Below are 12,395 nucleotides of genomic sequence, written 5' to 3'. Positions count from 1 at the left end.
GCTGACACAAGAGGGAACCAAAATGGCGGACGAGGGTCAAGCGAGTGAAACAAACACAACATCGACAAATTGCGACACAAATCGACAGCCAGTCGCAACCGATGCAAGCCAGACGGAAAATCCTACAAACATTAAGCAATCAGCAAAAGATAAAGGTTAAATATGGTCTTGAAATCACAGAATGTGTTTTTAGCTTTTTGTTTGCGTGGTATCAAAATTTAAAAAAGGAATAAAAGGGATGTGTGATAAGTAAGTGTAGCTTGATATGTGCACACCGAATTGCCTTGCAGTTGAAGTACTTTTAAAGGCGGCTGGCGATGCCCCGATCATGAAAAGGAAGAAATGGGCTGTGGAAGGAAGTAAGACGGTAGCCTATCTTATCGAGTTTATACGGAAATATATCAGATGTGAACCGTCGGAATCTTTGGTGAGTCATGAAGAAACCTTGTCATCGATTGAAGATGTCCTTTAATTTGACCATTTAATGGACTATTTTCTCTTAGATGTCATTAGTTAAGCCCCCTGGCTGACATGTCTGCAATAAACAATTATCAAATTTGATATTATTTATTGTAGTTGACTTTTACCATTCTTTATTGACCATCAAATTATTCATTTGAGCACTCTGGGGCCCTGGTTTCATCTTAATACCCAGTGCCACAGTACTTATTCAAGAACTTATTCTAATTTTTATATCTCAGGGTGTTGCTAATTGAAGGAAGGTGCTTATATAAGGGAGGCACTAATTTCAAAATCTGCTTTTATTTAAAAAAAAAAATGTGCTGTTTTACAATATACAGAGAGTACAAATTCTCCCAGAGCCATAGAAAAACAAGTTTTTAATCATAAAATATTGCGGTGGCTAGGACTGTCAGTGTTTGTTACGTCCCTTCCCGGGCACTGTCCCCCTCATCATGGAATTCTATAAAGTGCATCACATTTAGGAAAGGGTGCTTATTTGAGGGAGGTAATTACTGTTATTTTTTCTCTTAGGAGACACACTTTATTCAGAGGAGGTGTTTATTAGGGGAGATGCTTTTTCTGACAAAGTCTGACCATTTCTAAGTCATGTGGCCATTGGAGTAAGACCTTGCCAAAATGCTGGCACTGTTTTGCAAGGGGTCCATTTATGTACTATATTTAATTTTTCCAATCTGCAGTTTCTATATGTTGGACAAGCTTTTGCTCCGTCTCCTGATCAATTGGTGTCAAATCTGTACAATGTGAGTACTGCATACACCCTTGTGGGGTATTGGATATTAACATAACAGGGGGCTCAACATATTTTTTGGGGGCCCAAAAAACCCTGCCTGGTATTTTTTGGGTATAAAATAATGTGGGGAGCATGGGCAAACAAAATATTCATTTGTAGGAAGTCTAAAAAATGCAATAATAATAAAAAGCTTGCATGTGTAGGCAGTTAGTTGAATCATCACAGTTTTCATATCCTGTTCTACACATTTCCTGTCCTGTATAGGTGCCTGAGTTATGTAATTAAACTAGAAAGGTGTAGGACTTATTTATTGCAGTAGCAGATCTAGGGGGAAGGTTATGGGGATTTACACCCCATTGGGCTGACAGAAAGCCATATATGAAACAAAAATGATAACCCCTCCCCCCTTTGTCACTGTGCCAAATCCCCCTTTCAGCAAAACACTAAATCCGCCCCTTTATTGTGTTTAGTAACAATTAGTTTTTTTCTCAGTGTTTTGGAGCTGATGGAAAGCTAGTCCTTCATTACTGCAAGTCTCAAGCGTGGGGTTGAGAACTGGAAATATGGTTAATAGAATACATAGTTAATAAACAGTAGAACACAGCAGCTAGGGCACTTTGTCTGTGAATCCTGTGGAAATGATTCCAATCTAATGTGTAGAAAATTTAACCCATACCTGGTGCAAACAGCTAAAGTTACTTTGTCTGTGAATCCCGTGGAAATGACCCCAATCTAATGTTTAGAAAATTTAAGCCATTCCTGGCGCAAACAGCTAGAGTACTTTGTCTGTGAATCCCGTGGAAATGACTCCAATCTAATGTTTAGAAAATTTAACCCATACCTGGTGCAAACACAGAGTGTGCACCCCTTGGCGGTCATTTTTTTATTAAAGAAATCCTCAAATACTTTGCATTTTCATATGCACCCCTCCCCCCTCAGGTATGTGCCTGAATACCTAGGTATAACCTAAATCAGGGTTTATGTTCGGAGAAATATTATCACAACACTGGGGAGATGGTTGCACAAGTACCCTTGAAATGTTTAGTGAATTGAGAACGTCGATTTCTGGGGTTTTGAGACAAGGGAAAACACAAATTTAAAATAGAGGCTGCAAATGGATTTTGCTGAGTCATGGACAGAGACACTCCACACAAAGGGCCCAGCAAAATACAGAGAAAAGAGGCCTCTGCTAGTAGGGAGAGAATTTATTTGGTTTAGGTTCTATTTTTTTCTACACATTAGATTGGGGTAATTTTTGAAGGATTCACTGAAAAACAACCCTAATTCTTGTAAGTAGACAACAAATTCAATAATATTGAGGACACAAAGAAAAGAAAATTTATTTGCAAGATATGTAAAATAAAATATTGTATGATAATTACCTCATTCTAACAGTACCCTGTTTACTCATGTATTAACTTATGTGTATTGTTCACCTTAAAGTTTGAGGTCATTTTTCCAAGACACACTGTTAAATCCAGGTTTTTAAATAGTTTATGCCATCAAATGTTACTTACAAGTAGTGTCACCATACAAGCATATACCAAATTATTTTGGTAATATAATATAGAACTTAAAAGTGATTTAGAATAACATAGCCTTTATTTTTAAGCCTTTTGTTATAATTGGTTATACTGGCTATGCAGTTGAAATGAATAACTAAATTGCTTGAAAGGAGTATCCCTTAGTTTCTTGCATCATATAGATAACTGTGCAGCCGGTCTTATTAAAGCCGCATTGTCACCAGTTTACTTCCGGAGGTCCGACGGAAACCTCAACCGTTAAAAGACAAAAGAACTATTAAAATCCGAGATATTAAACAGGCCATCCGCTGTAAATTATAAATCACATCCTCAAAGAAACTTCCAATAAACACACTGCTTTCAATATAATTGTGAATTGGGATTTATTGTGATGCAATTAACATGAATATACCATAATGGACATTGGCTTTTTATGGCTACTTGGCCTCTCTATATCTCATTTTGTATACATGTTTATTATAGGAAATGGAAATGTGTCTATAATATGTCTGTTGAAATACGTCTATTGTGTCTATAATAGTTTATTTGAGTTGAACTACAGGTGCACACCTAGGAGGACTGGGGTAAACAGGGTGGCTTTGAACCCCCTCCACCCCCTTAGCTGTTTAAAGTGGCTCAGGTTATATTTAAAGATCAACTAATACTATCCTTTCTTATCCTCCAAATGTCACTTATGGCAGCACATACCCCTTCAGTGAAACCTGGGTACACGCCTATGCTTTATGTTTTCATTATTCAATTACAACAAAAAAATGTAACAGCTAAATATCTCAACAAAGACAAAATAAAGAATCCAGCATGTGCTAGGCACCCCATGCCAATTGCCTTACACACAAGCAGTAATGCAATGCTAGGGCTAACAAAATCCAAACCCCTGTACAGGGGCCTCCCCTCTACATCCCAGTACACAGCACTCACACACACATACACCGTGATATACAATACGGAGTACAAGGCGTGTCCTAGATAAACAGGGACCCCACAAATCAGGGTCTCCACCACTATAAAGGCGCATCCAATGACGTAATCACTAAGAGGGTGTAGAGATGTGAACTCTGACTCTTCAAAAAATCCTAGGTAGTATGCGATCACCATGACAACAGTTGTGTCAGCGGTTATATTGTACAGAACCCAGAGGATTTTGTGGTATGTTTTCAGTTGGTCTTGTGTTGTTGATTCTTCACATGTAGTAGGATTATTAACTTTGTATTCTAAAAAAAATGGAGTTAAAATCAGTGAATTATAATATGGTGGATATAATAGGTTATAAAAACAGTGCCATTGTACCCACATGTTGAATGTGGTTTTTTTTTAAATAAAAAGGGAATGGCTGTGTCCCCCCCCCTGTTTTCTCAATGACAGACAGGCAGTGTTTCGACCCCCCCCCTAAAGCCTGTTTAACATGATTTCGTGAGAGTGGGCATACCTTGCCCATTAGACATACAACTGTTAACAAGCTCGTAGGCTGGATTTGGGGTGTAGGGTGTGTGTGTGTTTTTAAGGTGGGAGGTGGTGGGTTAGCCTGCTAGTCAGCTCTCCAGGCTAGGGGAAAGCCAAAAGGAGAGCCGGCTCGCAGGCTAGGGGTGGGTGGGTAAAGGTGTGTTTGGATGGGGGGTGGATGGGTACGGGTGTGTGTGTTTTTGAGGTGGGGGGTGGATGGGTACAGGAGTGTGTGTTTTTGAGGGGGGTGGATGGGTACAGGTGTGTGTTTTTTTGAGGGGGTGGGTGGTTGGGTATGGGTGTGTGTGTTTTGGAGGGGGTTGGATGGGTACGGGTGTGTGTGTTTTTAAAGGGGGGGGTGGATGTATGTGTTTTTGAGGGGGGTGGATGGGTACGGGTAAGTTTTCAATGCTCCCGATTAATACAATATATCTACACAAGGGCTCATAAGTAGGGGCAATCATCTGTATTATATAATTGTCATGGTGTTTCCTAGGATCAGGCTATTTTTAGACTTGCGGATTAGCCAATCAGATGACAGGACAGAAAAATTGACTTTGTCTCAAGGAATCCAAAATGGCGGCCGAGAAGGGGGAAAACGACGCTTGCTTTTCAAAGCCTTCCTACGTCGTCATATGCCTTCATATTTCTGGATCCTTTTTGTCGCACAAAAAGAAACATTCTGTTACTAGCCTTGGACTATTTATTTCTCCATAAGTGGACTCAAACGTTGTTACGAGGACATTTTTTCTTGCTCTTGCAAAGCAATAAATTCGGAAATAAGTGATCATTTGTTTCGCTCGAAATTCTGTCGCTGAGAGGCGATATTATCATTCATAAGTTGTTTGATACTGCTAGTTAACTAACAATAGTCTTTTGGTTTCAGGTTCTTGAAATGTTTGTGGATCACTTAGGGAAATGGACTGAAAGAATTTACAACGAAACAAATATTCAGAGGAAGGATAGAAATGTCATGATCAATGATGGGGCTAATATTTGAGTTACAATAAAAAAATTGCAATTTTTTTAGTGCACATGCCTAGAAAGTAATAGCTGTTTAAACATTCCATTTTGGTTTGAATGTATCAAATAACATTTGACCAAGAACTCTGCAAGCCCTCCCATAACAATATTAGGTTAACATATCACCCTTTATAGCTACCAACTCCCTTGGTATAGCTTCAAAATACCCAGTTTGTTGCTATTATTTGCTGGTTTGATAAGATGTTGAGAATCAAGGCAAATAAGTCAATAGCTTGGACAAATTTTATACTATGACTTTGATAACCAGGGTTTTTTTGGTGCCCTGCTTCAGTCTGTGAAGATAAAAATCTCGACTTGCATCAAAGAAATGTCAGATTCTTAGAAGTTGTGTTAACACCATGCCAAATGAATGTATACAAAATGGACCAAATAAGCCCAGGAAGGAAACGACTTGACAACTTCTATCCTGCTGGATCTTGTGGACTGTTTCAACAGTTAGGGACAAATACAGACTTTAAAAAAAAGGTTGAGACCATTCGAAGTGCTTTTAATACACTATATTTTGGCAGGCCTATACCTGCAGTTAATATTTAGTAGTAAGAGTAGCATGTTTGCAGCTAATATGGACAAGTTCAAAGAAATAATTAACAAAAAAATGTTAATTATAATAGGGAGTTGTGTAAACTAAGTTATTTTACAGTAAACAAAAGTCAACAATAAAGCTTTTTGAGTAGCAAAACACAGCCATGAATGTACTTTAGGATATTTTCCTTATCATCATATTATTATCTATTACAGCGAAATAACAGACTGTTGTTATTACAGGGAAATAGCAGACTGTTTGAGTGGCAGCATAATCTTCCCAACAAGAGCTTTTCTGAAAGATTTAATTAAATCTTTCAGAAAAGCTCTTGTGGGGAAGATTAACAAGGACTGAAAGTGCATTACTATAATGGTGGCAAGTCTTACATTATATGCATGCTTTTATACCTTCCTTGCCTTTTTTGTAATGATTATAAAACATATTATAGTTTCTGGTCAGCCAAGAGTTCACATGAGAATCGACCACTTCAGTGGATAGTCCCTATAATACACATTCTCTCTATCCTCTTTTTTTTGGAAAGTCAAATTTGAACAAAGTATTCAAACAGATTATAAATAACAAGTATAAATTTTCGAATTAAATGGAAATAGAATTTACAAAAAGACATCCATATTGAAGTTGCCTTTATGTTAGTATACTTTTACATGGATATTTCTTACAATTTCTTACCAGATCAGTACAGTGAGTCCAGAACAAGTCATGGGTGTTGATACAAACACAGTTCCAGCTTTGAAGAGCTCGTTTAATAAAAAATGTTTTTTAAAAACCACAGGCAGCCCAAGGCTACTGTCAGTGGTTTATAAAAGAATGTATGGGGGGATTTAATTTTTAGCGAAAAAATACTTTGAGGAGTCGTCGGTACGACAACGGCCGCGCCGAGTGAGTGTGTTTTCCCTGCAACGCTGGTGGCGCGACAGTAGACACTCACTCGGCGAGGCCGTTGTCGCGCCGACGACTCCTAGAAGTTTGAATTTCCGAGCAGTGCCTCGTTCCTAGAGCCCCTCGGTTAGAGTGCACACGATCTGTTGTCACAGATGGTGAATTCGATAGTCGACGGTAAAAAGTGTAAAAAATATGAGTGAAATTCGCCAATCGGTAACATGAGACTCGGTTCAATTGAAAGCTAAGGTATGTTTTCAAAGTATTTTTGTGCTGGATTGGCGGCTGGTTGATTTTTTCGAGTTTTATCGGGCCTCGAAGTAGTTGTGTGGTTGCCGTTAGCCGATGGAGTCCCTAGCCTTCCCTATTTACAGAGATAGAAACACAATTCGTGGCGGGCTTAAAACTCGCTCTACTGACATTCTATCGGCAAAATTAAAATAAATGAAGACTCAAACACAATATTACATGGTCTAAAATTTTGTTTTTCACGATAAAGTATTTTTTCGCTAACATATAAATTCCCTCATACATTCCTTTATAAACCACTGACAGTAGCCTTGGGCTGCCTGTGAAAAAACAAGACATAAACTTTCGTATGTTATTTCTTACACTATTGTTAGTTAACTAGCAGTACAAAAACCTTATGAATGATAATATCGCCTCTCAGCGACAGAATTTCGAGATCGAAACAAATGATCACTTATTTCCGAATTTATTGCTTTGCAAGAGCAAGAAAAAATGTCCTCGTAACAACGTTTGATTCCACTTATGGAGAAATAAATAGTCCAAGGCTAGTAACAGAATGTTTCTTTCTCTGCGACAAAAAGGATTCAGAAATAAGAAGGCATATGACGACGTAGGAAGGCTTTGAAAAGCAAGCGTCGTTTTCCCCCTTCTCGGCCGCCATTTCGGATTCCTTGAGACAAAGTCAATTTTTCCGCCCTGTCATCTGATTGGCTAATCCGCGCGTCTAAAAATAGCCTGATCCTAGAAAACGCCGTACCAGAATGTGGGGAAGTTGATTGCCCTTACTTATGAGCCCCTGGTTTACAATAGTAAAAGGGAACGACGTTTTCTTTTTCACGTTTGCCGCGAAGACCACTTGCCTAGGCTTACTGTTACTCATAGTAAAAAAAACATTATTATATCACTTTTAGTGGGCTTCCAAATAATGGCAAGTAATGTCAAAATAATGTCAATTTTCAAAACAAGATTCATTGATATAAGCTTTGCGTACCTTTCTTCCTCTTCCAAAACAAGCAGGAGCATTCTTTGCGATCTTCTGCCGACCTCCTCTCGACCTCCACATGCCCCCCATCGTTCCCAGCATGCCCATCAACTATGACGTCATTTCTGACCTCAAGCCTTTCTTCCAAGCGATCACGTGACGTTGACCTCATCATCCGTCTGCGGATTCTCCTCTTGTCACGTTCATCTATGATGGCGATGCATGTCAGGTTGGCGCCGATGGCGAAGTAGAAGGCTGTGAGGGTGAGAGTCCAGTAGTGGAAGGAGAGGAAAAGTTTGCCGTTCTGCATGTTGGTAGCGATGTTGCACAGCCACCATGTCATCAGATAGAAAGTAAACAGGGACCGGAACACAAGGAGGACCTCGGAGCGGAACCACTGAAATTTTAAATGGTAGATAATTTGGTGGTTTTTGACGAGTTCAGTAAACTTCATGACAAAACATTTGATTGACGGCAAAGTTTTTATAGAATATTAAACATCGATACATTTTGGAGTTGCCGATCCCAGTGATACGAACGGTGGTAAGAATAAAGTCCGCAGGATGTAGCCAGGACATGTCGAGGGGGGAGGGGTTGGACAATGTGCCGAGGCATTCTGGGGTTAGTGGTTTTCTTTCGTTAGTGTCAAACATACGTTACTCAACAACTGTAACAAGTTAAGTGAAACGAAGGCATACCAAGACATACACCTTGCATTGTGTAACCGGTTATACACAGTTCTACAACAAGTATGCGATAAAGCAAATGCATAATGTCTTTTAAGTATGTGGGGGACTATAAAGGTTTAATGTATACGGCTATTGCGATTGGTGCACGATGTTGAACCCCTATGTGCCCCCCTCCCATCCCCTGATAACAAAGTATATGAAAACTGGATTTCCAAAATGTTCATTGGAAGTTTAGAGAATGAAAGCATACGTGAGCTTTAGAACTTTAGATGGCGTACATTTCAAGGCGGTACGAAAGGCAAACAAGGCAAATACGCGCTCAAGTTACCCTAATTTAAATTTATGAGGCCGCTTTGCATAAAAATGGTCGAAACTTTCACAACAAACAGAAACATTATCCAACTTTATGTCAAAATTGGCCTTTTAGTCATATCTAAAAGAAATTCGAGGAATTCGGCTATTAAAATGTACGCCATCTAAAGTTCTAAAAGATGTTTGTATATCTTAGGCTAGATTCAAACGTTATTTCATACATAACCCGCATTCAGGGCAAATGAATAAAGTCTTTTTTCTACTCAATTTGCATTCACGTGCATTGAATACGTCTCATGGATACTAGGATGTTTGAACTTAGCCTCACACTTATGTTATATTTGGAAACAAAAGATGTCGTGTGCACGTGCGATGATTGAACAAAGGCTATGACAGCGCACATCCCCCTCTCTTCCCCTAAGACTGCGCACATCCCCTCTCTCTTCCCCTATGACTGCGCACATCGCCCCTCTCTTCCCCCATGACTGCGCACATCGCCCCTCTCTTCCCCTATGACTGCGCACATTGCCCCTCTCTTCCCCTATGACTGCGCACATCGCCCCTCTCTTCCCCTATGACTGCGCACATCGCCCCTCTCTTCCCCTATGACAGCGCACATCCCCCTCTCTTCCCCTATGACTGCGCACATCGCCCCTCTCTTCCCCTATGACTGCGCACATCGCCCCTCTCTTTCCCTATGACAGCGCACATCCCCCCTCTCTTCCCCTATGACAGCGCACATCCCCCTCTCTTCCCCTATGACAGCGCACATCGCCCCTCTCTTCCCCTATGACAGCGCACATCCCCCCTCTCTTCCCCTAAGACAGCGCACATCCCCCCTCTCTTCCCCTAAGACAGCGCACATCCCCCCTCTCTTCCCCTAAGACAGCGCACATCCCCCCTCTCTTCCCCTAAGACAGCGCACATCCCCCCTCTCTTCCCCTATGACTTCGCACATCCCCCTCTCTTCCCCTATGACAGCGCACATTCCCCTCTCTTCCCCTATGCAGCGCACATCCCCCCTCTCTTCCCCTATGTCTGCGCACATCCCCCTCTCTTCCCCTAGGACAGCGCACACCCCCCCTCTCTTCCCCTATGACAGCGCACATCCCCCCTCTCTTCCCCTAAGACTGCGCACATCCCCCTCTTTTCCCCTATGACAGCGCACATCCCCCCTCTCTTCCCCTATGACTGCGCACATCCCCCTCTTTTCCCCTAAGACTGCGCACATCCCCCCTCTCTTCCCCTATGACTGCGCACATCCCCCTCTTTTCCCCTATGACAGCGCACATCGCCCCTCTCTTCCCCTATGACTGCGCACATCCCCCTCTTTTCCCCTAAGACTGCGCACATCCCCCCTCTCTTCCCCTATGACTGCGCACATCCCCCCTCTCTTTCCCTATGACAGCGCACATCCCCCCTCTCTTCCCCTATGACTTCGCACATCCCCCTCTCTTCCACCAATCCTGGGTACGTGCCTGTTTTAGGGCGCGTTTTTAATTCGTATTCCAGAATGAGAATGATTAGAATAGAAAAAGCGCGCGTTCGTTTATCCCGTGTTGTTCCCATTCCGGAATGGAATGAAAGCCATTCCACCCATTCTGCCACCTGTAGCAGAATGACTCGAATGCCATTCTGAACATTCTCTACCAACCATTCCCATTCCAGAATTATAGGGAACAAATGCGCCCTTATTCATCGTTCGTGTGTTGCACGCGCATTTGTCGAGCAAATCTACTCGTAATCAGTAGTTAGAATGGCCCATTCAGCTTGAGTGTGGGGAGGCTGATGAAGCCAATCTAGTTTGGGCGCCATTTTATTAAAGTATACTGAGGTTAAAACTAGGCTTCTATTGAGTACGCATTATATATTGAGACTTTCAATGGGGAGTGATAAATCATGGATTGTATATTTGCTTTTATAGAGTAGCCATAAGAAAAATAAAATTAAGATAGCAGTTATTGTCTCGAAAATTGCTGGAGTATCTTATAATCCCCTTTCACAAGTATTAAGTGCTAAACGCGTCGTTTGCAACAACGTATTTAGCACAACATTAAAAAAACAATTGCCGTGTAATGAATGGTCCTGAAGGATGATCTTGAACTATTAAAATCTAAAATTAATTCTATTAATTTCTAGTGCAACACACCCCACTTATCAGCGCTACATCTTTTTTGCAAAGTGCACGAGTGCGAATCCTAGTCCTATGACTTCTTGTTGCAAACTTTGAAAAGAACCTCATAACAATATAGTGCCCAGAGAAAGAGGCGTAATTTATTGTGCTAAAAAACTGATGTTGTAAGCGACGCGTGTGATTACACTTGATTTAAAATGGTGCAGATATCTTATTTGATCTTTACATACGGGAGATTGAGTAAACACATCCGCTGTTCGTAGTCGTGGGCGCACGCTGAATACTCTCCTAAAGCCTTCTAGCTTCATGTTGTGTGATATTTCCGGGTGAAAATCTTTGTTTTCTGCACAGAGCATTCCATCCTCTCGTATTTACTTACAGCAAAAAACTCTAGATATGATACTTAAATGACCTTCTGTATTTAATGACATTATGGTAAACCATATCTAAATAGTTTAAATGCGGTTTAGATTATTTTTGCATCTCCGACTAAAGAGGCAATTTTTCCTAAGGCAGTGATAGTGTTTCGTAAATATTTGTAACTTCCCCGGGGAACTTTTTCCCAAATATTATTATTACAAATACCACATATTGGTCTGATGAGACTATCAAAGAGCACACCGATTCATCTTTGAGAAATAAAGTAATTTTGTGGTTGGAAACATGGCTGGCCATCTCTTCCGCATCTTCCACACACCATCTTTGAGTTCTAAATGACCCCACAGAAAGAGTAAAATATTCCACAGCTGGCTATACGTGTAGTCGGCATTATCGAATCGATTTTACAAAAACAACAACAAAAGTATACACCTAGTATACACCTATTTCAAATATGGTTGCACTCAGAGAATGTGTGTATCGTAACCCGCAGTGCTTCATGGGAATAAAGTAAATAAGCAAATAAGCGTAAATAAAATACAAATCCAGGTTATAAAAGCCGTAGAATTCTTGTTCATGTTCTTATGAGCATTCACATGACTTTCAGATACAAGGATTCAGCCGTTTATACCTTACCCATGAACCACCGCGGGTTACGAGTTCAACCTTTTTTCAAATAGGTGTATACAAATTGTGTAATTTGAAGTGAAATTTGTGATGTACACCTATTTCGAACAAAGCTGCACTCGAAGAATCTATGTGTCGTAACCCGCAGTGCCTCATTATATCCAGAAAATTTACTCAAAATATGTCGCTTTTGCCAGACACGGTCATTTCCATATAAGGAAACTAGTATATTCCTTATTTGGAAAGTTGCTGTGCCATAAGTGCTTCTTGATGGGGTTGGCGCGCGCGCCTTGAGAAAGGCGCGCTTTTCAATTGTGTATTTGCACACAGGGGTTTCCTGTGCATCACTGCTAAGGGATT

General features: G+C 40.8%; 2 protein-coding genes across 3 annotated transcripts; one reads left to right on the top strand and one right to left on the bottom strand.

Annotated features, from left to right (window-relative positions):
• The first annotated feature begins 18 nt into the window (after positions 1-18).
• On the top strand, positions 19-2,541 carry LOC5520146 (ubiquitin-like protein ATG12). The gene is made up of 4 exons (XM_001640022.3): positions 19-155; positions 291-427; positions 1,161-1,223; positions 1,706-2,541. The coding sequence occupies exons 1-4, from the start codon at positions 23-25 to the stop codon at positions 1,763-1,765; spliced, it is 393 nt and encodes a 130-aa protein (XP_001640072.1). The 5' UTR covers positions 19-22; the 3' UTR covers positions 1,766-2,541.
• On the bottom strand, positions 2,532-11,394 carry LOC5520145. 2 transcript variants are annotated; one of them, XM_001639942.3, is made up of 3 exons: positions 11,261-11,394; positions 7,905-8,292; positions 2,532-3,968 (listed from the first exon to the last, which is right to left on the bottom strand). In XM_001639942.3, the coding sequence occupies exons 1-3, from the start codon at positions 11,384-11,386 to the stop codon at positions 3,493-3,495; spliced, it is 990 nt and encodes a 329-aa protein (XP_001639992.3). In that variant the 5' UTR covers positions 11,387-11,394; the 3' UTR covers positions 2,532-3,492. The 2 variants fall into 2 exon arrangements, 1 of the variants encoding a protein (XP_001639992.3); XR_004290715.2 differs by lacking the exons at positions 7,905-8,292; positions 11,261-11,394 and adding an exon at positions 6,455-6,654.
• Positions 11,395-12,395: the final 1,001 nt, after the last annotated feature.

This window comes from Nematostella vectensis, chromosome 12, assembly GCF_932526225.1.
Source record: "Nematostella vectensis chromosome 12, jaNemVect1.1, whole genome shotgun sequence".
In the NCBI taxonomy this organism is placed as follows: Eukaryota; Metazoa; Cnidaria; class Anthozoa; order Actiniaria; family Edwardsiidae; genus Nematostella; species Nematostella vectensis.
Note: the sequence above shows the minus strand (reverse complement) of the source record. Positions and strands in the feature narration are given on the sequence as shown.

Excerpts from the sequence above, each read along its gene's own strand:
- LOC5520146 (XM_001640022.3), top strand. The coding sequence starts at position 23 with ATGGCGGACGAGGGTCAAGCGAGTGAAACAAACACAACATCGACAAAT. Across the intron at positions 428-1,160 it reads GTGAACCGTCGGAATCTTTG|TTTCTATATGTTGGACAAGC; the intron begins GTGAGTCATGAA and ends TCCAATCTGCAG. Across the intron at positions 1,224-1,705 it reads TGGTGTCAAATCTGTACAAT|TGTTTTGGAGCTGATGGAAA; the intron begins GTGAGTACTGCA and ends TTTTTTTCTCAG.
- LOC5520145 (XM_001639942.3), bottom strand. The coding sequence starts at position 11,386 with ATGCTCTGTGCAGAAAACAAAGATTTTCACCCGGAAATATCACACAAC. Across the intron at positions 8,293-11,260 it reads ATGTGTTTACTCAATCTCCC|TGGTTCCGCTCCGAGGTCCT; the intron begins GTATGTAAAGAT and ends TTAAAATTTCAG. Across the intron at positions 3,969-7,904 it reads GTTTTGGAAGAGGAAGAAAG|AATACAAAGTTAATAATCCT; the intron begins GTACGCAAAGCT and ends CATTTTTTTTAG.